General features: G+C 40.5%; 1 protein-coding gene across 3 annotated transcripts; it reads left to right on the top strand.

Moving 5' to 3' along the window:
• Positions 1 to 1,106: 1,106 nt before the first annotated feature.
• Vamp4 (vesicle associated membrane protein 4) lies at positions 1,107 to 27,055 on the top strand. 3 transcript variants are annotated; one of them, XM_028864439.1, is made up of 8 exons: positions 1,107 to 1,212; positions 4,700 to 4,817; positions 9,406 to 9,452; positions 11,500 to 11,550; positions 17,178 to 17,278; positions 18,522 to 18,601; positions 20,548 to 20,599; positions 24,982 to 27,055. In XM_028864439.1, exons 2-8 carry the CDS (start codon positions 4,752 to 4,754, stop codon positions 25,008 to 25,010), a joined length of 426 nt encoding a protein of 141 aa, XP_028720272.1. In that variant the 5' UTR covers positions 1,107 to 1,212; positions 4,700 to 4,751; the 3' UTR covers positions 25,011 to 27,055. The 3 variants fall into 3 exon arrangements, with proteins under 3 accessions (XP_028720272.1, XP_028720270.1, XP_028720271.1); XM_028864437.2 differs by having other exon boundaries at positions 22,625 to 27,055; XM_028864438.2 differs by lacking the exon at positions 1,107 to 1,212 and adding an exon at positions 1,514 to 1,599 and having other exon boundaries at positions 22,625 to 27,055.
• Positions 27,056 to 27,322: the final 267 nt, after the last annotated feature.

Raw genomic sequence — 27,322 nt, 5'->3', positions numbered from 1 at the left:
ACATAAATTAGTACATCTTAAAAAACATCAAATGAAGAGAAGAACACTTCTGGGCCATCTAAGAACTCTGATATCTCACCCTGACAGATACACAGACTACAATGATTCCATTCTGGGCAGGCCATTTCAGTCCAAGTCAGCAAAGGTATATAGGAGTCAACTCAACTAGTGAATCGACCATTAACCCTATGCTAAAGAGTAGCTGATAGATTTCCCCGGGAATTTTCCTCCTCCTGTTTATTCTCTTGTTTCTGAACATCCTTTCGTATTTCCCCACAGTTAAGACAGTAGCAACAAAGGACTCATAACTATTAAGTTTAAAAGACGTGTAGGGAAAAGAATAAATAACAAGAGAAAATAAATACAAAATTCAAAATTACAAAACCAAAGTTTTTGGACTAAGTTTAGCGACACGAGATTTGCAAGTTTAAATAAATACGCCAAGCGGAGGATGGGAAGGAGATGAATATACTCGTGGAATGACAGACAGGGCAAGGGTTTCCCACCTAAATCCTGTATCTGGATCCTGTTGTTTTAGGCTACAACTAAAGGAAATGAAACTGAGTAGCCCTTACCAATGCTCCTCAAGCCAAACCAATTTTGTAAACGGCGTCAAACAGCTTTTCCATCAGAAAATGCCATCGGCATTTTCACTTCTACCCGGCTCTCTCAGACCGTCTGCAAAGCAGCAGCTTCTAACCGACAGACACCCCAGCCACCCCTTCTGTGCCCGGCTTTGAGCGCCTTCTCCTCAACGTCCCCTACGCCGCCCACGTCCAATCCACGTGCTCCTCCATTGGCTCGGAACCTCACGTCCACTGGGGAATTCTCCTAGGTTAAAGAATAGCCGGAGCGATCGACCCGCTCGGTGTCTCCACTGCCTGAACTAGTCCCCTTCGCCCAGCAACAAGACGCGGAGCGCCGAGAGGCTCGATCTCCGCGGCCCGGGCCCGCCCCCAGGAGCCCGCTCCAGTCCTCAGAGTGCCGAGCGGCTCGATGCCGGAGGCCAGAGCCCGCCCCCTCCGCCCAGCGCCAGGCGGCTGAGCGCCGAGTCGCTCGATGAGCGGGGGCGCTGCAGCAGCTCGGAGCGGTGGCTGGTCGGCGCCCTCGGTCTCCCCCCCCCCCCCCTCCTTCCTCCGCTTCCCGCTCCCTCCCCCGCCCGCCCTGCGCAGCCAGCGGGGACTGCTGCCCGGAGCTCCCCCGGAGCCTCAGGTATCCCGCCCCGGCGCGCGTAGGGAGGAAGGAAGCCAGGCGACGCCCCTGCCCGCCGCCCCCCAACGTCCGCTGGGGCCGGGAGCTGATCTGCGCGAGGACCGGGTCGCGAGTCGGGAGGGATTGGGGCCCGGGCTGCCGTGAGGACGGGCGCGAGGACAGGGGGTGCGGCCGGGGCGGCCGAGGAGCTTTGGGATCGAGTTGCCCTCCCCGGCCTGCACCGGGAGTGGGGGGCCAGAGTTCCTAGCAGATGTCGGGGTGCGGGGCCTGGTGTGGCGGCGGGGAAGAGAACCGAGGAACCAGCCGTGATGCTGTCTGAGCTCCTTCCTCCGGGGGTCTGGAGAAAGCGCGCAACCCCGCTGTGTTTAGAATGACCCGAGGGTGGAGGTGAATCCTTTACACCTAACAGGTTTTGCGAGTAAGATTTCCGGTCTGAGTCCATTCAGATCACGATTTGCGTGGAACTGCCACCAACCAAGACTGCAGATGAGATGAGAAATGAGGAAGAACCAGAAAGGGAATGGAGGCTGAGAAAAGGGAAGCCGGTGCCCAGCCAGATTTGAGCATTTTGTGAAACGAAATACACAGGGCGTGTTTTGTAAAGTAAAAAAGCCAACATAGATTAAACAACAGGTTAGAAGTTTATTACGTGTAAAGCCACTGAATTAGAGAACGTGCTACAAGAGATACATACGTGAGATTAAACGAGTGATAAGTACACGTCAGAGCCCTGCGTTGTTGACACTTCGGTGAACCCTGTAGTGTTCTATCCTCGACAGGGACAGACATCAGGCATGGCTCTTACTACGTAGACGCTTTAACTGACAAGAATATTTTTGGTAGAGGAAGTGTAGGCAGAATATAGTTAACTCTAATTTCTGAGCACAGTTTATTTCTGCTACTTTTTCCCCCTACAAATATCATTAGTTTTGGGTAGTTTGTCAAGAATAGCTTATTTATCAGTCTACTGTTTGGCTAGTGGCTTTGTTTGTCTGACCTGAGTTGCTTCCTCAGACTGCTAACTTGGATTTAAGAACTTGAATAAGGGGTTTACTCCTCATTAAGGCTTAGTGTTTTATCGTATAGAAAGGTTATGTAAGTTCGTTTGATCACGTCTTTCCCTGTTGGCTAAGATCAGTTGGAGTATCTGTTCTTAGCAATGAGTTGTTTCTTTTGTGCTGTCGAGGTTTAAAATATAAAGTCCAGATATAATTAAAAGCTCATTTTCTTCAATTCTTGCTTTGCCAATTTTTTTCAGTGCATTCTGTAATATTTCGGCATAAAATTTATTCTGAAATTAGATGTAAGGAATGAAATGAACTAGATCTATCTAACAGAAATAGTGCAGAGTAAAGAATCCTGGAGCTGTCACTCAGGCATGAGTAGTAATTTAATGTTACAGGTGGTTTGAAAACAAGTGGTTTGCTGGTTGGAAAACAAACGACAGGAAGCTGATTTTACTGATATTACTTGGACGTGGGTTTCTCTTAGTGCTTACCAGTAATAAACTAATATCTAACAATTTAAAGATCTTCAAGGGTTTTTTTTTTATAGAATATGGTAGGTTGTTATAAGAAAGTATATCGTTCTAGAACAGAGTTTTGTAACATGATGGCAATTAAATGAATAAATATTAAAACATAATGCATAGTCGCTTATTGATCTGTTTAAGTGGAGTGACACAACACTGTGGGTTATTTATCCTACTAAATTTTCTTAATGCTTGCTTGAAAGAGGCGTCAGAAAGAAAAAGAAAATGCATGTATAACACTGAATGCTAAAAATGCTTCTGTGTTACTGATATGCACGTACATACGTGTTCAGCACATACTAAACACCTTAGGCTTTTATGATTTTTTTCATCAGCCAGCCATCATCTGCTCCAAAATACTGAAATTTGTATTTGCATAACAACTACTCCAGAAAAATTTTGATTATGTTGCATACTCAAGTGTTTCCTGGAAAAATCACAATGCACATTAACATAAAAGGCTGTGGGGTGGTGCTGCTGCAAAGAAAACCAGCTTTGTTTTAACTTCCTTGTTTTTATATATGAAAAAGAAAATCCCGTTTTCTCTCAGAAAATGTCTGTGAGGAGGTTGGTTTCCTTCAGAAAGCAAACCATTTTGCAGGACATTCTCCAGCAGAGAGCCTCCGAAAGTCCCCTTTTCTACCACTGTCTCCTAGGAAATAGCCACAAACGGCCCCCACTTCAGGTGTCAAGCCCCAAGTTATTATACCTGTTCTTCTGATTGGCTATAAATTGAGATGGCCACAGCCCCTTTGCTGGTTTCAGTTCATTTGCTAGAGTGGCTCACAGAGTTCAAGGAGACTCTTAAATTTGCCAGCTTATTATAAAGGTTCTTATGAAAGGTGCAGATGAATGATCAGATGGCGTAGATGGAAAGGTGTAGAAGAAGGAGCCCAGAGCTTTCCTGGCCCCTCCAGGCGTCCACCCTCTAGGAAAGTCCATGTGTTTATACCTCAGAGCTCTCTGGAGTCCTGACCTCTTGGATTTCTATGGAAGCTTCGTCTGTGAAAAGAATAAATTATAATAGCAGCTGTTGGGGATCACTTCAAACTTTGCCTCCTACCTTTTCCAGAGGTTGGGGTGGTGTGGCCTGAAATAGCCCAACCTTTTAATCCTGACTTGGTTTTTTCAGTGACTAGCCTCCATGCTGAAGCTGCTTATAGACTGCCAGACCATCTGTCAATCTCATTAGCATAAAAAAGTCACATTTATTACTCATAGGTATGAGGCTTTTAGGATCTACATGTCAGGAAACAAGAGGAAAGCCAGGGAGAAGAGAGGGAGGGAGGGAGGGAGGGAGAGAACATGTGCATATACATTCACATATGTAAATATGTTTGTGTAAATATGTGTGTGTATATATGTGAGTTAATAGATATGCACATGTCTATATAAATATAGAATTGTTATTACCACCATGTTACACTAGTACTTACAAATTAGCCCCTCTCATGGAGCACCAGTGGACCACAGTTTGTGAATGTTTTTGCATGTGTTAGCTCATGTGGCCACCTAGCCTCATGCAGAACCCTGGAAATCACTGTTTTACAAATGAGGAACTAGATTCATTGCTTGAGCAACTAGTTAGAAGCGCAGTGACTAGAAGTATGCCACTTCCGGACTTCAAGTTAAAAGTCAAAGCTTTTTCAGGACTTAGGGACCATTCCCGTTTTCTCCCACTTTGACAGTATCTGCTCTTCCATTTTATAAAATCCCAAATTTACCCATTTTCTCTGCATGTTTCCTTAGGGGAGTAATGTTCATTTTTATTATAGTTTTAGCTATTGCTTGCAAGCTAAGGCTTAGTATATAGTCAATGGAATGGAGCAAGTCAAAGGGAAGGTAGGTAGAGGTTAAAGGTGAGGAGACTCTATCATGCAGGGCCATGTACAGTCTTAGGCACTTTACCCTCTACCTCAAAGTTTCTCCTATGATGAAATTCGTTTTCTCCTTAAGGTGGCGAATACTTACTTGGTGGGAAATAGAAGAGTGTTTGTGAGCAGAAAGTATGCCTCCCAAGTTCAAGCGCCACCTAAATGATGATGATGTCACTGGGTCTGTGAAAAGTGAAAGGGTAAGTTTAGAATCTTCAGCTTTAAAGAAATTCAATGTAAGATGCATTCCTTGTAAATAGTAGAAGGACATCTGCAATGTATGGAACAGAAAAGGGGCGACCCTTTTCCTGTTCACCTTCAAGGGTCGTAGCTGATGCCCCACAACAGAAGAAAGGTTAACAAAGGAAAAGTAGTGCATGCCTTTAATCCCTGCACTCGGGAGGCAGAGGCAGGTGGATCTCTGAGTTTGAGGCCAGGCTGGTCTACAGAACAAGTTCCAGGAAAAGCTACACAGAGAAACCTTGTCTCAAAAAACAAAAACAAAAAAACAAAAAAAACAAAAAAAAAAAAAAACAAGGAAAAGTAGGACAGATTTATCTGATCATGGTTTTATTTTATGTGACATGAGAGCCTTCAGATTGAAGACCCAAAAAGGAGGGTGAATTGGCCTGTTTTTATGTTGAGGTTTAATGAAGCATGGACAACTTTGTAGAAATATGATTGGACAGAAGGGTGTGATCTAATAGCAAAGAGGAAGGAGGAGAAACTGTTTCTCTACTTCTCCTTGGCCTCTGTGTTCCTTTCTGCTAGACATGGGACAGAAACCTTTGGAATGGGTATCTTAAGACCTGTCATCAAATAGGGTAGGTCAGAGAATGTTTTTATGATCAATTCCTAGGTAAAAAGATAGGAGGAGATCAGGGTAATATTTTCAGGCTCCTGGCCACTTAAATTAGATGTATATAGTTGAGTGGCTTTTGTTATTTTCACAGAGTTGGGCAGCTACTACCACAGTCAGTTTTAGAGCATATCTATATCCCTGAAGGAAGCCCTGGCCCCTTTACCAGTCCTCCACATTCTCTCCATTCCTTCAGTTATAGACAACTAAACCTCTGTAGTTTGACTTACTCTGAGTATTTTGTGTAAATGAAATTATATGATACATATCTTGTTGTGATTGGCTTCTTTACTTCATAATGTTTTCAAAATTGTCAGTATTATAGTATTAGTACTTTATATTCCTTTTTTCTAAATTTTTTTCCATTTTTTATTTTATGTATGTAGGTGTGTGTGCAGTGCCTATATGTATGTCTGTGTACCGTGTGTGCAGTGCCTTGAGAAGGCCAAAAGAGGGCCGTAGACCCCCTGAAACTGGAGTAACAGATGATTATGAGCCACCTTGTGGGTACTGGGAATTGAGCCTGGCTCCTCTGGAAGATCAGATAGTATTCTTAACCACTTTGCCACCTAACCAGCCACTTTATGTTCCTTTTATTGCTGAATAGTATTCTATCATGTGGGTGTACAGCATTTAGCTATCTGTTCGTTAGTTGATGGACATTTTGGGATGCCTGCCCTACCACACCCCCATAGTTCAGTTGTTCTGAATACTGTTGAAGGAATGAGTACTAACTAACATACACATTTTGTTTGAATGTAGTTGGAAGTTTTCCTGTGTCCTGGCCTGCTGGCAGTTGGGACAAATCTCTCCCACTCGTGTCCCCCAAGTAAACATACAGAGGCTTATATTAATTATAACTGCTCGGCCATTAGTTCAGGCTTATTACTGACTAGCTCTTACACTTAAATTAACCCATAATTCTTATCTATGTTTAGCCACATGACTTGGTACCTTTTTCAGTTCTGCCTTGTCATCTTGCTTCCTCTGTGTCTGGCTGGCGACTCCTGACTCTCCTTTCCTTTTCTCAGCCTTCTTCCATCTGCATGTCCACCTATACTTCCTGTCTGGCTACTGGCCAATCAGCATTTTATTTATCAACCAATCAGAGCAACACATATTCACAGCATATAGAAAGACACCCCACAGCATTTGAACATATGTTTTCTTTCTTATATTTTTAGTTATGAGCCTACCCTTTAATGGCTGAGCCCTGTTTTCATTTGGTAGGGCTATGTATCTAGCAGCAGAATTACTAGGTTTTATAGTAACTATGCCCAACCTTTTTGGGGAGGTCTCAGACTTGTTTTCCAAAGTGGGTGTACAGCTTTAGATTTCCAGCAGTGATGTGTGAGCACACCCTTATCATACTCACACTCTGCCTGCTGGGTGAGAATTTCTTACTGTATCCTTTTGTACCCTAACACATGTATCTGATCAGTGAATATTGGTCTCATGTGTGTTTCTCTGTGGACAACTGGGATCAACTTTCTATATCTAGTTATCTTCAAAGAAGCCTATAACTCACTGGGCTTGTAATTTGATATGACTTTTGTTTTATATATTTCAAGCTATGTTATCAATATATGAACATTTTTAAGTCTTCTTGGTAGATGGTGCATTTTATAATTGTTATTTATTGTGGTGCTTTAAGGTTTGGCTTTAGATTACTAATACTCTTTATGGTTTGAGTTTACCACCATATCTTTTCTCCACACCCCACCTTCTTTATTTGGCACTGCTTTTAGGTGAGTCTCTTGAAAACAAATAAACATTGGCTGGATTTTGTGCCCCCCAGTCATATGTGAGTTTGTTTTTAATGAGGTCACTCACTTGCTATGATGAGTAATACCATTGGGATTTTTCTGTGCCAGCCATTTTCCTGGGGCAGTGAGTGCCCTGCCTCTGATATTTGTCTGGGTCTTTGTTATCACTTGAACTTCAGCTTAAGTTTTATCTCTTCAGAAGGATTTTCGATGACAACCTAAGTGTCACATAGTCACCTGTCACTTCCTGTCCCATCACTGTTGGAATTCTCTGCATGGCATTTTTCTTAGGAACACCTTTTTCTTTAAGAGCTGAGACCATGTCACGGCTCATGTTTGGTGTTTACACCCACATCTAGCACATATTAAGTGCTCAGTATTACAAGTATTTGTTAATGAACATTTAATAAAGCCTTTCTTTTTTACTCTTTAGTATATGTTACATATTATTTCACATAGATAAACGACTATTATACATGCATGCATTTCTTTTACAATTTCCCCTCATACTTTTACCAGATTGGTTATTTTTACCTCATCTCTTACCTTGCCCTGAGACCATGAGGCACTCTAGTGAATTTATTCCCTTACTTCTTCCTTCTGTTTTTAAAATATTAGCTAAATATTTTAACAGTGATACTTTAATCTCTGTTGTCAACATACCAAAAATTATTCATCCTCATTAGTTTTCTTTTTTATTCCCCTTCTTGCCTTCACTCCTTCCCAAGTACAAGTGAGCACATTAATACACGTGTACTTCCTCACTTCACACTCCCACACTCAGCCTCTGGGCTTCGATGGGAAAGTTTTAAGCTCTCCTAGAGACTTGTTTTATGCCATACTTTTCATTAGCTTACTGTTCACAATGACATTATCATCATGTGTGTGTGTGTGTGTGTGTGTCTGTGTCTGTGTGTGTCTGTGTGTCTGTCTCTCTCTCTCTCTGTGTGTGTGTGTGTGTGTGTGTGTGTGTGTGTGTGTGTGTGTGAGTGTGAAGACTAGAAGTCAACATTGGGTCTTTTCCTCAGTTGCTCCACACCTTATTTTTGAGACAGGGTCTATCACTGACCCTGGTACTTGCTGACTGGTTAGGCTTGCTGGCCAGAGAGCACCAAGTTTCCTGTTTCCATACTCCAGCACTGGGTCCAGATGCATAATGCCACACATGGCTTTTTGACGTGGATGCTGGGAATCCAACTCAGGTCCTTGCGCTTGTGAAGCAGCTCCTTTCCCGCCCAGCCATCTTCTTTTTGGCTGGCCTAATTCCTCAAGCAGTGTCCTCAGCAAAGATGCATAGGTGATCTGTTTCCCACTTCTGTAGAAGCGAATCACTGCCAAGTTAAAGCACCACCAACCTGCTGTTTCATATTCTCTTAGGGAGAAATTGCTTTTTGCTTTTCCAAGCTGCTGCAAGTGGCCTGCCTTTCTTGGTTCATCCCTTCCCCCACCTGAATCTCAGTTCCTTAGTGTCTCTCTCTCTGACCCTTATTCTCTTTGGAGGAACCGTTGCCCTTATTTGGGACTCAAAAGACTAATCAGTAAGGACCTTCAGGCTCCTTTAACACATTGCCAAGTCTCCTTCACCCCAGAAGTTAACAGGGTCCCAGATGGGTTTTGGTTATTGTGACAGGGACATCTTTGGGAACCATTACTCTGCCTACAGAATAGGATGTATTAGTTATGTCTGAAAATCTGGATTTCCTTCTGGAACCTCATGTTCTCCTTTTAGGGAGAATGTGGCCCCATCTTCATTTCCAGGAAGACTTTCTGTTTGGTAATGTGAAACTGTAAAGTTGCATTGTTGGAAATTAGCATATGTATTGAACTATTTCTGGACTAAGTCTCAGCTCTAATGTTAACCCTCCTTATTCCTGGGGTAGCCATTGAACTCCTCAGATCAGTGCTGCAGATAAAGAGAATGGAGGGAAGGGATGACTGCCACACCAGTGACAGGGTTCTGGAATTGAGAGCATTTTCTCTGGAAAGTCCACAGTCCTTGTCCTATACCTTCTACTGCCAGGACAGCATCTATATTGACTCCTCCCTCTTCCTGGAAGCTTGTTTAAAAAATGTCAGCAGCCTAGAACTTGTTTCTTCTCTCTTCCCTGACATTTTGTAATTCCTCTCTATCAGAAAACTCAAGTGTTTTTCATTTTTTGACAGAGAAATCTTTTGGAAGATGATTCGGATGAAGAAGAGGACTTTTTTCTGTAAGTTAATTTTTTTTTCAGTTGTAATTAGTGTACAAGAAAGTGCACATAGTTAAAGTGTTCGTTGTGGGTTCTGACATATACTAAAACAAATCTATAACATCATCCATTTAAAGAAGGAGCACAGCTCTTGCCCTAGAACTAACTGTCTTTACACCGCTTTGTAAGCTGCTGCTCTCCCAAGCTGTAGGCTTCCACAGACCTGCTTTCTGTCACCACTGTTTCTGTTTCCAAGGGTTTTCTCTAAGGGAAGCCATATGGTGTGCCCTGCCCCCGCCTTTTTAAAATTTTAAACTGACTTCATTTGCTTAACCTGCTTATTTTGAGATTCATCTGTGGGTCAGCAGGTTGGTTGTTTTCTGAGTGGTTTCATTGTGTGACTACACCATGATCCTTTTCTCCATTCACTTGTGTGTGGATGTTTAGTGGTTTCTAGTTTTTTACTAAAGCAAATAAAACGGTTGTAGATGTTTGTGTGCAGGTGTTTGTGAGGATACATGCCTTAATTTCTCTTGAGTAAATCCCTAGACATGAAGGCCAGTGCACAGTCACATCTGTCTTCCAAAGTGGCCACACCGCCACTAAAGCTTTGATTTAACTGAAATCAATTTTTTAAATGTCTTCCCTTTGTCCCATCCTTCCAACAGGGTCTCATTCTGGTCTCAAACTCAACCATCATCTTGCCTTTGTTTCCCAAATGCTGGGATTATACATGTGTGCCACTGTGTAGCTGTTTGTCTGTCTGTCACTCTTCTCAGTCTTTCCCTCCCTTTCCTTCTCCCTATCTCCCTCTCTCTTTCCTCATTTCCTTCCATATTTCTTATATCATAAATACTATATTGAAGAACTAATATCACTATAGTAGATTTAATATATCTTTGGTTTTGTTCTTGGTTTTTTTTGTTTGTTTTTTGGTTTCTCTGTGTAGCCCTGGCCATCCTGGAACTCACTGTGTAGACCAGGCTGGCCTTGAAATCACAGAGATCTAAATGCTTCTGCCTCCCGAGTGCTGGGATTTAACTGTGCACCACCACACCGAGCTTTTGGACTGTTTTAACCTAATGATTTTTAGGTAACTGTCTTGTCTGTAGTATCCTTATTTAATCACTACTTTTTCATGCTTGTCTCTGGATTTATTCCAAATTATCTGGTTCAGAATATGAAATATAGTGCTTTGACCTGTCATTTGGCATAGAATGCTGGTCCAGAACTCCAGTACTTAGTTGGAGCTGTGAAGACTGAGAGGGAAACACTTATAGAAGTTAAGGCAAAGTGATGCTGTCATCCTTATAAATGATACTGTTTTAATGAATAGTTTTAATTTTTCCTCTAAACATGTTTTCTTAGAAATGCATATTTTCCCTTCCTTTAGAAAGTTTCATGGCTAAAAATTAAGAACTTAGGGTTGTTTTGTTTTGTTTTAGTTTTGTGCTTTAAACATTCTCTATCTTCAGAAAAAAACTTATCAGAATACCCTGCAGTTCCCATTGCTAGAGCATGGAAGTGGGTGAATGAAGGTGTTGTACACTTGGCTGTGACAGGAGACGATGGTAGTGACTTGAGATGGCCAAATGCTTCCTTGTGCTCTTGCATTTTCTTCTTGCCCTGTGGATATCTGTAAGAAAGGTATTTTAAAAATATACTTCAAATTTTTAACGTTTTGAAGAAATTCAAAGTAAGTTGCATTTTTAGTTCTAGAATTGACCACAAAGGTATTCATAGTCAGTGACGGTTTAGTTGATATGACATTTCAGAGTTTACCATGTAGGGGGAAAGTATCACTAAAGATTAGGATTATGTACTCTGTATTTTCTCAGGAAGTTTTACCACTTGGAAGAATTAGATTATTGCCAACAGTATATACCATGAAGTAGATACATGATTATGTATCATTCATTTCTACCACCAGCTCCTGTGAAATGCAGCTCTGTATGATTAATGATGATCCATATTAGAATCCAGCTTGATTACACACATAGATGTGTTTCTTGTTTTTATATTTGTGTGATATTGTCATTACTAACATGTACTGGCTATTTTATTTCAGACGGGGACCATCTGGACCAAGATTTGGACCTAGAAATGATAAGATTAAGCAGTAAGTTCCTAGATACTCATTCATCTAAATAATTGTTATAGTTCTCTGTGGACCAGGGCTATCAGACTACAGCCTGTGAACCAGATCTGGCTATTGTTTTTATAAACAAACTTGGTGGTTGTTTTGTTTTGTTTTTTAATTAGAACGCAGACAAATATCCACTTGTCTCCATATTATTTTTTGCTGTTTTTGAGTTACAGTAGCAATGTCGAATAGTTGTGACACAGAGATCATATAGCTCACAAAAGCTAAGACTTCTGCTTTCCCGTCTTTTATGGAAAATGTTGGTTGGGTGAGTGTGGTGGCACATGCCTGTAATCCTTGCCATTATAATACAAGCTGCTTTTAGATTTATATTCTGTAGAAAAAGGAGAAGGGGCCAGAGGTGCTGGCTTCCTGCACCATTGTCTCACACTTCAGCACTAACACCAAAAGGGGCCAGTACCTTCACCACCAGCTGTACAATACTGTTACAAAGGAATTGTTGCTAGACTGCAGCTAAGTGGTTTTTATAGTTTGCAGCCTGCAGAAACGGCAAACCTCATCAGTACCTGGGTGTTGTTGGTTGTTTTTTACTCTTTGCTCTTTTTAGGGGGCCGCTCTCCAGCTCCCAAATAAATCACACAGCGTTTTATTATTACTTATAAATGCCCAGCCTTACCTTGGCTTATTTCTAGCCAACTTTCCTTAACTTAAATTATCCCATCTTGGGGGCTGGACAGATGGCTCAGTGGGTAAGAGCACTGCCTGCGCTTCCAAAGGACCCGGGTTCAACTCCCAGCACCACAGGGCAGCTCACAACTGTCTGTAACTCCAGTTCCGGGGCATCTGACACCCTCACACAGACATACATGCAGGCAAAACACCAATGCACATAAAATAAAAATAAATTATTTTAAAAAATTATTCCATCTGTCTTTTGCCTCTGGGCTTTTATGTTTCTCTCTTCTGTACACTTTTTTTTTTTTTGGTTTTTTCGAGACAGGGTTTCTCTGTGTAGCTTTGCGCCTTTCCTGGAACTCACTTGGTAGCCCAGGCTGGCCTCGAACTCACAAAGATCCGCCTGCCTCTGCCTCCTGAGTGCTGGGATTAAAGGCGTGCGCCACCACTGCCCGGCATGTATACTTTTATCTCTTACTCCATGGCTTGCTATGTAGCTGGGTGGCTGGCCCCTGATACCCTCTTCCTTTTCTTGCTCCTTCTCCTTTTATTTATTCTCTCTGCCTGCCAGCCCCGCCTATCCTTTCTCCTGCTTTGCTATTGGCCATTCAATTCTTTATGAGACCAATCAGGTGTTTTAGACAGGTATAGTAACAGCTTCACAGAGTTAAACAAAAATGCAACATAAAGGAAGGCAACACATCTTTGCATCATTAAACAAATGTAACACATCTTAAAATAACATTCCACAACACTTGGGTGTTGCAAGAAACTGTCTAAGATGGTTCAGTGTACACATGGAGTGAAGCGAGACTGGCCTCACAAGCCCCTCATTATCTCAGGTGCCAGTGGATTCACAGGACATTATTCATGAGTATGCCTGCAAGTGTCAGTATGGAATTGTTGCGCCTTCTCTGATATCTAAAGTGTCACTGGAACAGAGGAATCTATTGATGACACTCCTGGGTTTTGTTGTGTGTCCAGCCGATATGCTTTGTTTCCTGTCTGAAATGCTTCCTCAGAGTGAATCTAATGTAGAATATGGCCTATTGTGTCTTTTGACACACACACACACACACACACACATACACACACACGGCATGTATATATACCATATATAAATTATTACTGTGACTTTGAGTGATGTAATGGTTCTTACTCTAAAGCTGAAGGCTGGCCAGATTTAGTTGGAAATTAAGCATCAAAGAGCAAACTGAAAATTATTTGATGGCCCAGCCTCACTAACACTAATCTAACGTGACATGACTCACCAGTGTGTACAAGATGACAAAGGACAACTTGCCATGCCACATGATTAAGGAAAACTCCCTGACACTAGTCTAGTACACCAGATTGGTCATTTTATTTAACTAAGATGCATTATTATCACTTCATTTATAATAATTCAATGGAGTATCCCAGCTTTGTAGATCACCAACATTGTTGCTTTGTTGGAATTATATGATTGGCCAGTAATAGTTAAAGTTGGTTACAGTTTAATATAAAAATATCTATTAATACTTTTTAAGAGACATTTTTTGAAAAATACTTTAAATATTTACTTGCTTCTATAAAATTCATCATTTCATTGTGTCATTTTCTTTTTTCTTTATTTTTTTCAGTCCTAGGGGTTGAGCCCAGAGCCTTATGCATACTAGGCAAGAGCTTTACCACCGAGCTACACCACCAACTTTTCTAAAATCCTATTTGAGACAGGGTCTTGCCAAGTTGACCAGGCAGACCTTGAAGTTGAGATGCTCTTACTTAACCTCCTTGCTGAAATTACAGACTTTGGCCATCAGGTTTACAAAGTTTGTGACTTTTATTGGAATGTTTCCTCTGCTTTTAAGTTGAATAAAAGCATCATAAATGCTACTTTGATAAATTTTAGATACTTTCTGTCACAGATGAGCAATTTGCTATCACCTTAGTCCAACCAGTTCAATCTTTAAAAGGCACCCAAGGATTTCCCATGATATGATGGCAGTTATAAGAGTACAACATAGGCTGGGCGGTGGTGGCGCACGCCTTTAATCCCAGCACTTGGGAGGCAGAGGCAGGCGGATCTCTGTGAGTTCGAGGCCAGCCTGGGCTACCGAGTGAGTTCCAGGAGAGGCGCAAAGCTACATAGAGAAACCCTGTCTCGAAAAACCAAAAAAAAAAAAAGAGTACAACATAATTTTAAAACTTCTTACGTTGGAACCACCAAGATGGCTCAGCAGGAAAAGGTATCTGCCCCCATGCCTGAGGACCTGAGTTCAATTCCTGATATCCATATGGAGGAATTGCAAGAGAACTGACTGCTGCACAAACACACACACACACACACACACACACACACACACACACATACACTGAATGAATGAATGAATGAATGAATGAATGAATGAAAACATCATTTAAAACAACAAACCCTCTTTGTTAATGGTACCTTAAAAGGCAAAATGGGATGTTAATGAAAAATTAGTATTTTCTTTATAAAATAAGGAAGAATGTGTATGTGTGGCAGAACATGAATTTTTTGTTTGTCTGTTGTTTTGTTTTTTGAGACAGGGTTTCTCTGTGTAGCCTTGGCTACCCTGGGACATGGGCCACATGTTGTGGAGTCTGGTGGGAAAGGGGTGGGTAAAAAGGACACAAAAGTAGAAGGAAGGTATAGAGTGGGAGAGACATGGAGAGAGGGTGAGAACGAGCAGCAGAGGGATGAATATGCTCAAGGTACACTGTTTGGAAATGTCATAATGAAACCTATTTCATTGGGAGTTTTCAGCCTTTTGACCTTACTTTAAAGTCATGTATAGTATGGCATATTAATATCCATAACTATAATCTGATTATGTGTAGCAGCCATAGTACGTTGTTGATCATTTCTACCCTGCTAGTTGCCACTTGTATAAAACACAAATGACTACTTGGAAATGTCACGACTGTTCAGGCATGGCTTAGACCCACTGTGTAGCTGAGGACAGCCCTGAACTCCTGACCCCCCTGTCTCCATCTTTTAAGTACTAGGTTACAGGTAGGCACCAACATACCTGGGACTATTTTTCGTTTCTTTCAGGAACCTCCCCATTGATTTCTGTATTGGCTGGGTTAATTCACATCCCTCCCAACAGTATATAAGCCTCCCCTTTGCCTGCATTCTCACCAGCATTCATATGAGCACAGACCTGCTTTCAAGTCACTAGGTCCGTGTTACAAAATTCATGCTCAGATTGTTCACTTACTCAGCACGAAGATTTTCAAATGCTCTGCCATATGCTTGTTGTAGGTAAATCAACAGGCACTCTCACTTTGTGTTCAGTTCTAAGGAGGGGCAGGGCCCCTGAGCTGGCTGTTTTTCAGCTTTAAGATTAATGAAATGTGTTGATTGTACATGTGAAGAGTTGCAGAAATATTCATGCCACTGTTCTTCAGAAGGGTAAACATCTTTAACCCTCTGCTTGGATAGTTAGGATTTGCAGTAAGACATCTTTTAGAGATTGAGCGGCCACGTCAGATCTGTTTGGGTGTATCCCTGCTTGAGTTTTAGTCTTAGAGCCTTCAGGAGAATCAGGTACAGATGGAGACCTTTGGGAAGCCGTGATGAATCCTGCAGGCTATGTGTGGATAATCCATGGGCCTGCGTGATGTTTTTAACATAAGTGGAAGATGGGCTCATCAGGCATAGTAATGGCTGCTAACATGTGACAGTCCTGCCTCTTGATCACCTCTGTCTGAGTGGGCCTTCTCCTGTTTTTAAAGCACACATTTTGACCAGCTCAAATAAAGGATAGAACTCTTTCAGAACTGCACATGATCCCTCATCCCCAACTCTGGCTTAATTTGGGGGAATAGTGTAGGATAGGACAGAGAAGAGATTATATTAGGATTTTTAAAAAATGCCCAAGTGAAATAACTAACTAACTAACTCTCTCTCTCTCTCTCTCTCTCTCTCTCTCTTTCTCTCTCTTTCTCTCTCTCACTCAAACACACACACACAAACACACACACACACACACACACACACACGAAAGACAACTGCATATTCTTATTTACTTAACTGTGTGTGTTTCTGTGTGTATATAATTGTTAATAATCATTGTGCTCTAAACAGTTTTTGAGTTATAAGAACCAGAAGTTCACTTTATTTCTCTTTTTAGATAGTTCGTTGCCAAGGCTTACTATATAAAGTAATTTAAGCTAGGTTCTCATCTGTGGTTAGAGCATCAGGAATACTAGACACTCCATTAAGCATTTCTGTGTTTTATACTTTGGAGGTAACTCAATGTGACAGTGGGTAGTTGAGGACCATTTGGCCACTTCTTAAGTTTGTTTCAGTTTTCACTGAATAGTCTGAAGTTTAATTAGAAGAGACTGCCATCACATAAAAGAAGAAAACATTTTCATTTTGAAAGACTGAATTGTTTTTCATTTTTGCCTTTTGGTGGGCATTTCCAAACATTCCTGGGTATTCCAGGTTGTCTTGAATCTTGCTTATATTTAAGAGAAAATGAGTGAGCAGCGAAGGGCTATGCCCATTGGGTATCCAGTGCCTCATAAGTTGTGCTGTATGTTTCCATTTTAGAAACTAGGTATTTTTCATTACCCCCAGTAAACCTGGCCAAACACCTTGGTAAGTCTTTTATGGTTGAAATGCATTACCAAGAAACGTAAGTTATGATTATTGGGTTTACCTGCTGTTTCAACAGTCTATTAAAGAGAAAATTAAACACTGAGTCGCATTGAGCATTCTGTCAATGTTTGATTTGCTTATGAGAGACATTCAAGATAGAATCAAGACAAAAAGTAAGCTTTCAGTTAAATATAACTTTAATGTATAGCCTTTATCCAAGTGCAAAACCATTGCTTAATTTTATAGGTTAATGGCAAACCATAGTTCTCTGAGAATTTGCCACATCTAGTAGAAGTCCTAAAAATGTGGTTATTCCTAAAAGAAGAATAAATCTTCTCTCTTTTCAAACTAGTGTTCAGAATCAGGTGGATGAAGTTATTGATGTGATGCAAGAAAACATCACAAAGGTCATTGAAAGAGGAGAGAGACTGGATGAGCTACAGGACAAATCAGGTACAGCCATTTCGTCTCTCCTGATATTGTGACTATGTGTGTAGCTAGTACACCTTCCATTTGTCTCACTGATGTTTAGGAATCATGGCTTAGGAAGTTAACATTCAGTTCTTAAGACGGACGGCCATGGCTTAGTTTCTGCCCATTAATGCGAATGGTCTTACTGTATTGTTTCCTTCTTACTCAGTTGAGAACAGAGAATTTAAAACTTAATTGTCAAAAGTTAAATCCCCTCTTTTCCGTTGCCCTGTTATGTTGATATGCTTTGTGTTCTTTGTGATGTCAAGATGTTAGTCTGGTTTTTTTAGTACTCCTTTCGAACTTGCCTGATATTTTTATTTTATGTCTTCTCTGGTAATCAGGGAGTCTTTCTTTACTGACAGGTGTTGGTCTCTGTGTCTATAATGATTCCTAGCACATATTTGGACCTCAGTATTGTTTGAACGATGACTTAGGCTTTCCCTGGAAACTGAGCAGCTTTTGTTTACAGACAGCTGTTAGCCTTTGAGCCTGTAATGGTTTGGGGCACATACTAGCCATTCATGCTGTTTGAATGGTGAGTGGCTGCATGCCAGATTCATTCTTGATAGACTTGCCTAACCAGAAACTCGCTTGATTGCTTATTCTTTTCACTCAAAATCAGTTATCTTTGTTTTCTGAAAATTTCATTTTCTCTGTGTGCAGAGTTTTTCTAGAGTTGTGCCAAAGTATTTGTTTTGTTTCTGTTGCTGGGATCTAATGTGTACTATCAGGCATCAGCCCATGAGCAACAACCCCTCCCCCTGCTAACTTAAAAAACGTTTATTCCATTAATTTGTGTGCATGCGCATGCGTTGGAGCACACAAACAATGATGAACATGTGGAGGCTAGGGGCTTAGCTCTCTCCTTCCATCGTGTGGGTCCCTGTGTATCAAACTCAGTCACTTAGTGTCCATCTTGCGTCCCCCCACTAGTCTTATTTTTAAACTAGTTTCTTACCAGAATTAAGAAGTTTGTGTATATAAGCATTGAGGCTGTAGGAAGGGTTCTTAAAATCATGAGTGGGGGTGAAGGTGGGGGTGGGATTGGAGAACAAACTGACCTTCCGTGTGTTTTGTGTTGGTTTTTCTTTTTTTCAGTACAGACTAACAATTTGTGTGAAAAAAATTGAAGTAGAAATTGATGTGTTTTGTCTTTGTGTGACTAGATAAAAGAACCCTGTTTTGTCATTTAATCCTTTTCTCCACCCTCTGTGTGATGCAGAAAGCTTATCGGATAATGCAACTGCTTTCAGCAACAGATCCAAACAACTCCGAAGGCAAATGTGGTGGCGGGGATGCAAAGTAAGTAAATGAGAAGGAGGGGGCGGGCAGAGAGTACGAGGAGGAGGGGCCACTAGCCTCTGAGCTCCGTGAGGAGACAGATGCTGCAGCTGCCTTGCTTACTTAGAGATTTCCTCAGCCTGGGGCGCAGAGGAGTGATTGAGGAGCCAAGCAGTGTCTGAAAGGATGCCTCAGAGCCGCTCCCTGAGAGTGGCTCCGGCCCCGTTTCCGGTGGTTCAGCATCTGCACACCTGGGGACACACTCTGCCCTGCGGGCAGCACTTCTTCCGGGCACTTTTGGAACCGTTCATTATATACAGAATGGTTTTTCTTTCTTTCTTTTTTTTTTTTTTTTAATAAAATGAAAACTAGACAGAAGTGCGATTTTTCTCCTAGGGGGGAAAACAGAAGCAGTTTGTTTGCCAGGAACTCTCCTAACAAAAAGATTATGGAAAATGTCCCATTTTATTCCTTCATTATTTTTTTTTAAGATTTATTTATTTATTATGTATACAGTGTTCTGTCTGCACATATCCCTGCAAGCCAGAAGAGGGCGTCAGATCTCATTACAGATGGTTGTGAGCCACCATGTGGTTGCTGGGAATTGAACTCAGGACCTTTGGAAGAGCAAGCAAGTGCTCTTAACCTCTGAGCCATCTCTCCAGCCCCTATTCCTTCATTATTTCAATGAAATAAGAAATAAAAGAAAAATTTTAATAAGAACAAATGGAATCACTACATACTAATATCCTGCAAAAATGAATTTGCCTGTTAAATCAAGTGTGACCAATCATGAAACAAATATCTTTTAAGATTTAATAGCAAAAAAAAAAGGCTGGACTAAACTCACTCTGTAGACCAGGCTGGCCTTGAACTCACAGAAATCCACCTGCCTCTGCCTCCCGAGTGCTGGGATTAAAGGCATGAGTTTTCAATTATATGACATTGTTTAATGAAAGCAAGGCTTTTGACTCATCAGTGAAATGAAATTAGTTTAAATAATGTATGCATTTAAAAAATGAAATGATTGTGACAATTTTATATAGAAAGATAACATGAGCTTAAAATGTCAAGCAGCTGACTGAGAAATGATCTTAAACTTCTCTTTTTAATTTGAAACTGACACAATAAAGTGTTGTTATTCATAAAGAATTTAAAGTATAGTACGGTCAGGAAACACCTGACAGTATTCCCATGTACTTGGAGAAGACTGCTGTGATGCCTGCTTTCAGTGTGTCACAGCCCTGTGCAGCCCGTGTGAGTGTGTGAGTGTGTAACAGTCCCGTGCAGCCTGCTGTCATATAGACAGCAGTCCCCGCCCATGGTTTTGTTCTCCATATTGTTGCTTATCTACAGTGAGCTGAGATTAGAAAACCTAAATTCTCCTTGGAAGACAAACACCAAATTCCTTTTACATTATTATCCACGCTTTCCATTTCATTCCTGGTTGTTAGTCTATTCTGTCTAATTTATCAACTTATTATCATAGGTATGCCTTTACAGGGAAAACCACATACAGAGGATTTGGTAGGATCCATGGTTTAAAGCATTCATGGGGTGAGGGCACATAACTCCCCATGTAAGACAGGCCATTGTACATAAAGTAATACATGGACTACTGGCTGCCTGTGTACTATCCAGTCCTGACCAGAACTGCTAAAAGTACAGTTTTTGTGTCTCACATTAGAAGAAGCCCCAGCCCCGAGAAGGCTTCGTTGTGGCTGCTTACTGTGCAGTACAGCCGTAGATGGTAGCATCCACCAAAGCAAACCCTCACGTTTGGAGAAACTTTGATTATTTACACAAGAATACAAACCAACCATCAAATTCATGTGAGAAACAACAAATTGGGAACCCTGCAGGGAGTGTGCCTGTTTATTAATGAGGTTGTATAGTACCATAAGTAGCAGACAGAGAGTTTTGTCTTATTAACATGTCGAATCTTTGATTTGCCTTTTGTGTTATAGATAAAAGCCATCATGGCTTTGGCTGCAGCTATCCTTTTGCTAATGATTATCAGTAAGTATTTATTGGATCATTGTTTCTTGGGGTATTGTGTTTTGTAAAGCTCAGGGTTTGATTTGGTCTTGATTTTTTTTTCCCAGATACATAGTCTCATTATATAGCCCAGGCTGTCCTAAATGCCACTTTGTAGCCCAGGCTGGCTTTTATTTTTAAATTATTTTAATTCCTTCATTTCAGTTGACTTATTGTATGTAATGTCATCATTGAATATTGACATATGCCTTGAATAAGGAAGGAACCTTTACCTAGACTCTCTCCATCTATGAGAATGGCTTTAAATGTCTGAGGTTCTATGTGAATATACATGTGAACATTTCTGTGGGGAGTCCATATCCTTTGTTAGATTCTCAAAGGATGCTCCCTCTCCTGCTCCTCAGCCACGCCCCAGTCACAGCACAGGACTCAATCATTTGTTTAAGGCTAAATCTGGTATCTGATATACTTAGAGCCAAAATATACTTTCCTGTTTACTGATGTGTTCAGGAGACAAACCTGTTAATTTCTCCAGATGACTTTGTATGTGTGTTTATAGATTTGAACCAAGTTTTAGTTCTGAAACCATAACTCATTCTGTTTTTTCTTAGTATTTTCTTCAAAGTCAGATCATTTTTAAATAAGTACCTTTCTTCAAGATCTCTTTACTTAATATTTACAGAGATTTTATGAAGAACTAAGAAGGGTCTCCAAGAAAAATAACAATTAGAAATTTTTATAAGGATATATTTGAGGAGGCGTTATTTTGCTTTTTTATTTTTTTAGCAAAGTTTTACTCTGTAGTCCAGGTTGGTCTGAAACTTAGTACGTTGTTCTCAAGCCCTGGGATTATAGGTGTGAGACACCACACCCAGCCCAAAGATAATTTTGAAACATCAGGTAGGTATATTCAGGCAGATAAAGATATTTTTTAATCTTAAAAGGTGTTACAAAGAACTGTGATCCAGTCTCATTCCCTGGGTTGCTGTGTGAATTTGTTTACTAGTTGAGGTGTGTTTGTAACCCTCAAGTTAATGCTCATGTTATTTCCATAGTCATTCAGAGCAAGAAGAATTTTGACTCCCTTGACCCAGAGGTTTCCAGCCAGGGTCAGGTAGAGCTCTGCCTTCCTATTTCAACGTTCATTGCATAACCAAGTGTCCTTATCATAGACTGCTTGGTCCACACTTTTGCTGACTTGATGGTTTGAAGTGGACCTCACGGATAGACTAGAAATGCTGTTTCTGTTACTAATGCTGTAATAGACCTTCACAGAAAATATGTGGGCTTCCTCAGGGCTCAGCTACTCAACTGCTGGCCTTGCCTTCCTTATAATGTTTTAATTCATGACATTTTAATACAGAAACACCCATAGAACAAGATTATGTGTTAATTTATTGACTAAAATGTAGTAGTCAGAGATGCATGGGAACTTAACCCTGTGTTTTCCCTAGGAGAAGTGGTTCAGGAGTCACCAGTTCAATGTTCTTGATAACTTTATAGAATATAATTATCTCAGATAGTAAGATATCTCAAACCATGTTGGCTTTTGACTGAGAATACCATAAACGGTGGGTGCCATGCAAAATACAGAGTAGCATAAAAAGGACTGTAAAATTCAACTGGACTCTCACTGTACTACTGTAGCTGCTGACAGTATGACTGTTTATGTGCTTTTCCTATTGTGTGTAAGCATGATTTTCAAAAGCTAAGATCATATCAGATATTTTCCAATAAATATTTTATTCATTCTTCCATGTCATTAAATACTGTAAAAATATTTTAGGAGCTAAGGGTACTGTTTTGCCATGGTTTATTTGCTCAAAAGGCCAGTGTTAAGATAGTTGGGTTGTTTTGTAATAGTTCTGCATTTCCTCTTATTTCATAGCTGTTATCTCAGATCAGAGTTTGGCCTTGGTTTCTCCTTTCTAACAATGGCTGATGCCCACACGTAGGAATTGTGCTGCTGACCTAGCTGTGGTATGGTTCTGATTTTGATGCATTCTTTTTCTTTTTCCTTTTTTGTTTTACTTTTTTCTCTTACAGTTCTTATAGTTGTGAAAAACCGTACTTGATTTGATGACAGAGATCCTCATTAAACAAGATCTGGGACAGTAATAATTAAAGATTGCTGCATAATTTAAATGAAACCTATGTATATAACTTTCAAATTTTCTTTTTCAAGAAACTAAAAGGCAAGTACCACTTCAAATTGGAGCATTGAGAATATCCAATAATCTTCTTCCCAACTAGCAAAATGTGTTTTGAATAATTATATTTAAGGCAAAGATAACTCTATTTTGCTTTATTCCAAGGATCTAATTTGAAACTAGATACTTGCCAGTTTGTTATATGTATATATAGTTAAACACTGATGACAATATCCCATACTTGTGTCGTAGTGGCATTAAAAACATTTATTATCATATTAAAATGAGGGTCAAGCTGGTGGTCAGGAAGCCTGTGTGGAGTCCTGACTCAGATGCTGAAAGAGATTCATAACCATCCCATCAGTATGTGAAAGAATGTCATTCTTTTCATATTGCAGTTGCTTTGCAGACCATTTCCACATTTATGGATTGACAAAAGCTATGTGTTGTAAATGTTTCTGCCTTCAGCTCTACCTGAACATATTCCAGTAAACTTATTCTGACTGTATAAGGGAATGCGTGGTAACTTTTTGGTATTTGCATTTTCAAAATGGGAAATTTAAACAGTGTGAAAGCATAATATGGTACCATAAAATTGGAGATAATAAAAGTATTGGAGAATGTCACTGGAGTGTTTGAAAATGAGCAATATGTAGTGCCCAGTCTTGGTCCAGTCGATTGTCAGTTAAACTACAATAAGAAGGGACCAATTCTGATGTAAGTGCAATCTGCAGGTAATTTTTTCCTTGATTTCCTTGATTATTTGTTGATAGTTTTCCCTCTTTAATTTTAACTAACCCTGTGCCAGAAGAGCTGAAGTTAGTATAGTCTTCTGCTTTGAATGTCATGTTTCTCTGACACTCTCAGTGTGTCCTCTGACACTTTTTGGGACATAGATGGTGCACAGTCCAAACAGCCAGTGGCAGTGAGTGGCAGACTGTCAGGAGCAAAGGTCATCTGTACATAATCAGTCAGTAGCAGATGCTTAGGGGTATAACAAGATGTGTTCATTGTAAAGAGTGCCAACCCCTGAGTATTGTTTAAACAAGTCAACGTGAAAATGCATCCTGATGTGTAAGACGAAAAGGCATGATAATCAAATTGGGAACTTCTCACATGAACATCTTAATCTAGAAATACAGTTCACAGGGATTGTCAGTATTGAAGGGGAGATGGTGGTCCTGTATAACATATGTTACTTCTGTGATCATTTTAATTCAAAATGTATAAAACAATTTGTATTTTTCTTTGTTTAATTCTACAGTGATTAATGCTAACAGACAAGAATGTTTAGAATGGAAAGAAATTTGAAAGGTGGCAGCCAGATTAAGTGATGCCTAGACCCTTGCAGCGTCTAGATATAACTGCTGACTTTACAGTTTCTTGATTATTATGGAAAGTTGACTCTGGTCTCTTCACTCTGTTTGTCAGTTCATGTGCACAGCATCTGAACTGGTGATAAATCCTCTTGAAAATGATGGGCCAAGGAGTGTTCTCAATCCCAGCAGCTGGTAGTTCAGGGACGGAGATGTTGTTCTTGAATCAGCAGAGCTGGTCCCAGTGTGTTCTTGTCTTGTGTTTGAATCATAAGTCATTAGCTTGCCATTGATTAGTGTAGATGTCTATTGTCACTCAGTGTCTGTTAGTAAAGATGGAGTTTTTTCTAAGAAGACTCCATATTTCCAGTGCTTATTTTAATAAAGCATGCCACTTTTAAGGAAACAATTATTGAAAAATAGAATGATAAAATTATTTTCTAGACATTAAGTATAAAAAAAGTTTAGATTACATAACTTTATATATGTAGTTGTTTGTATTTAAATTTATTGCTACTGAGGAAACCATGTTGGCTTGTGACTGAGAATTTTTTTTACAGCAGTGATGACTTCACTCAGTTTATTTATTGTTTTATCTTTTTTGATCTTACATAATCCTGAGACCTTAAAGTGACTGGCATGTTTATGACATTATGTGAAATACTGGAAATATGGGCATTCCCACAATAAGAAGCTGAGGAGAGCCAGGTGTGATGACTCACACCCATAATCTCTGCTCTCTGAACACTGAAGTAGGAGGGTTGCCATGATTTCGAAGCCATCCTGGGCTTCGTGGTGTGTTCTGGACCAGCCTGGGCTATAGAGTAAGAACCTGTCTCAAAAAAACTAGAAGCAAAAAACCAGAAGAGAAGTGGTTGTTCAGATTGATGCCGGGCCTGCCTTCACTCCCTCCTTAATCATTCTTTTTCTCATTCAGCTCAGATCATCCTGCACTTGAAAAAATGAAGTTTTACCACCATCAAAACTATCATAATTTAACAACAGTGAAGATCAACAGAACCATTCAAGTAGCTTTGCTAATGTTAGTTGGTGCCCAGTGAAATCAGGTCACTACTTCCATGCCTGCAGCGTGCCCTTGTGATTTGGCTAACAGAAGCCTCTTCCCTTGTAGCAGTTTGTGATGAACGGGTTCTTTCTCCTCGTCATAACTCAGTGATGCCTGTGGTCTTTGTTTGCTTTGTCCTAACAAAAACCATTGGGAACTGTCCCAAAATTTTATAAGCTGAGAAATTTACTGATTAAAAGAAGGTCCAGTATTGATGGTGGAACATGGTTTAAAATGGAGAAAGAGTAATGCACATCAGGTACAGAGGTCCCTGTGACTGTCATTACAGTTCATTCCTGGGCTCTGTGTTAGAAAGTAATGTTGGCATTTTGATAACAGAATTGACACCTTTCTGTTTTGTGTAGCATGTGAGTACCCTGTAAATACACACACACACACACACACACACACACACACACACACACACACACACACAGGCTGAGGATCAGACATGGAAAGAGCTTGAAATTGCTTCTTGCTGCTTCCACATGTTCTGTGTCCTGTCAGCACTGCAGCCCAAACAGACCTGTAGTCATATCTTGTATATACTTTATAGCTAGAAAATATGCAAGAAATCTTTTCAGTGTTGAACACAAATGTCATTAGTTGTATTGAGTCAGAGTGTTGCTAGGTTAAGGACTGTACTACCAATCAAATTTTGTGTTTTCACATGGAAATGTTACTGGAATCATTTTTACTTTTCTGTGAGTGGTAGTGAGAACATGAGTCAATTTAAACACATGTTTTGGGAAGGCAGTTGCCATTAAACACTGTAAAGTGGGTCAGAAGGAGCAGAAAGGGGCCATCTTAGTCCATACAAATGTCACCTTCCCTTAGACTGGCCGTCTGAGCCTATTTTGTGTGTCTTGTTTTTGAGACTGTGACCCAGGCTAGCCTCAAACTCACAGAGCCACTGGCCTCTCCCTCCCGAGGGATGGCATTAAAGGTGTGCGCCACCATGCTCTACAGTGCTGTGGACATCACCTGTATGCTGTGAAAGCGGCTCCGGGACTGGCGGGTGAGAAAGATTTGTCCTGACCATGGGCCAGGCGGGACCAGGAAAACTTTCAGCTACACTGCAGCCTTTTCCCTTTTGTTCAAAGAAAGAATTCCTGGGCTCAAGTGATCTTTCCAACTTAGCCTCAGAAGTAGCTGAGACTCCCCACAGGCACCACCACAAGTTGATGGGCCTTCTCTTTAAACCTGATGTTAGTCTTACTCGGCTCCTTATTTTCATATGTCAAGTAGGATAAAGGGTGGAGCACACTTGTATGCTGGCTCTTATTTTACAAAGCTACTTGTTTAGAACAAGTGAGTAAGGATGAAAACATTACTGATCCAGTTGGGGTCAGGGTAAGCTTGTAAACAAGGACCATGCCTTAGCAGATGCTAGACAAAGGTGTTGGGGAGAGGGCTGTGCTCCAGAAGTCACTGTGCTAGTGTGAGAGCTGGTGTGATTTCCAGTGTGTACTGAGAGGTGACGTGAGTGATCTAGGTGATTACCTGGAGATAAAAATGTTCTTGTTACAATTGATATAGAAAAATTCTGGTTTTACAGTGTTGCATTGGGGTTCTTTTCACTTGAAAAGATTATGAAATAAACTCATTATTTTACAGCTGTAAATTGTATATGTCTAAGGATCTAGTAAAATGTTAGAGATAAGAAAATTCAAGCATTGTTTTTATGTCTTAGTTGTATGTTATTATTTTACATCCCTTAATCCCTAATTTAACCACTTCGGCAAGTGCCTTTGACATTTAAGGGGTATGATGGGAAATGAGCATATGTAAATGCCATGCCCCTTTTCCTGGCTTCTCAATTCCTCAGAACCACGTATGTTTTAGAGTGCTACAGAGTTCAGTCCTTTGTGTTCATATGGAATGTATTTGTAGCTGCTCCACAGTAAACAGCAAAATAAACCATTTTGTAGAAAATGAAAAGTAAGCACTTTGCCTTGTTCGGTATGTATATCTTGTTGACTTAACTTCAAACCAGAACACCTGTACAAGCACCCTGATTTCATTGGTCCCTGCTTTCCACTAGGGTACATGGAGTAAAAGTAAAACCTATGTAGAAAGGATTTCTCAATATACAACACCAAGTGTCAACAGCAGGGAAGTGATTGGGGTGCTCATGCTTACCTCACTGGTGTCCATTTCAAAGAGAGGAAGAGGACAAAGTCCACTTAATTGTAACAATTCAGTCCCGATC

Source organism: Peromyscus leucopus, chromosome 15, assembly GCF_004664715.2.
Source record: "Peromyscus leucopus breed LL Stock chromosome 15, UCI_PerLeu_2.1, whole genome shotgun sequence".
NCBI lineage: Eukaryota > Metazoa > Chordata > Mammalia > Rodentia > Cricetidae > Peromyscus > Peromyscus leucopus.
This window is presented reverse-complemented; position numbering and strand designations above follow the sequence as displayed.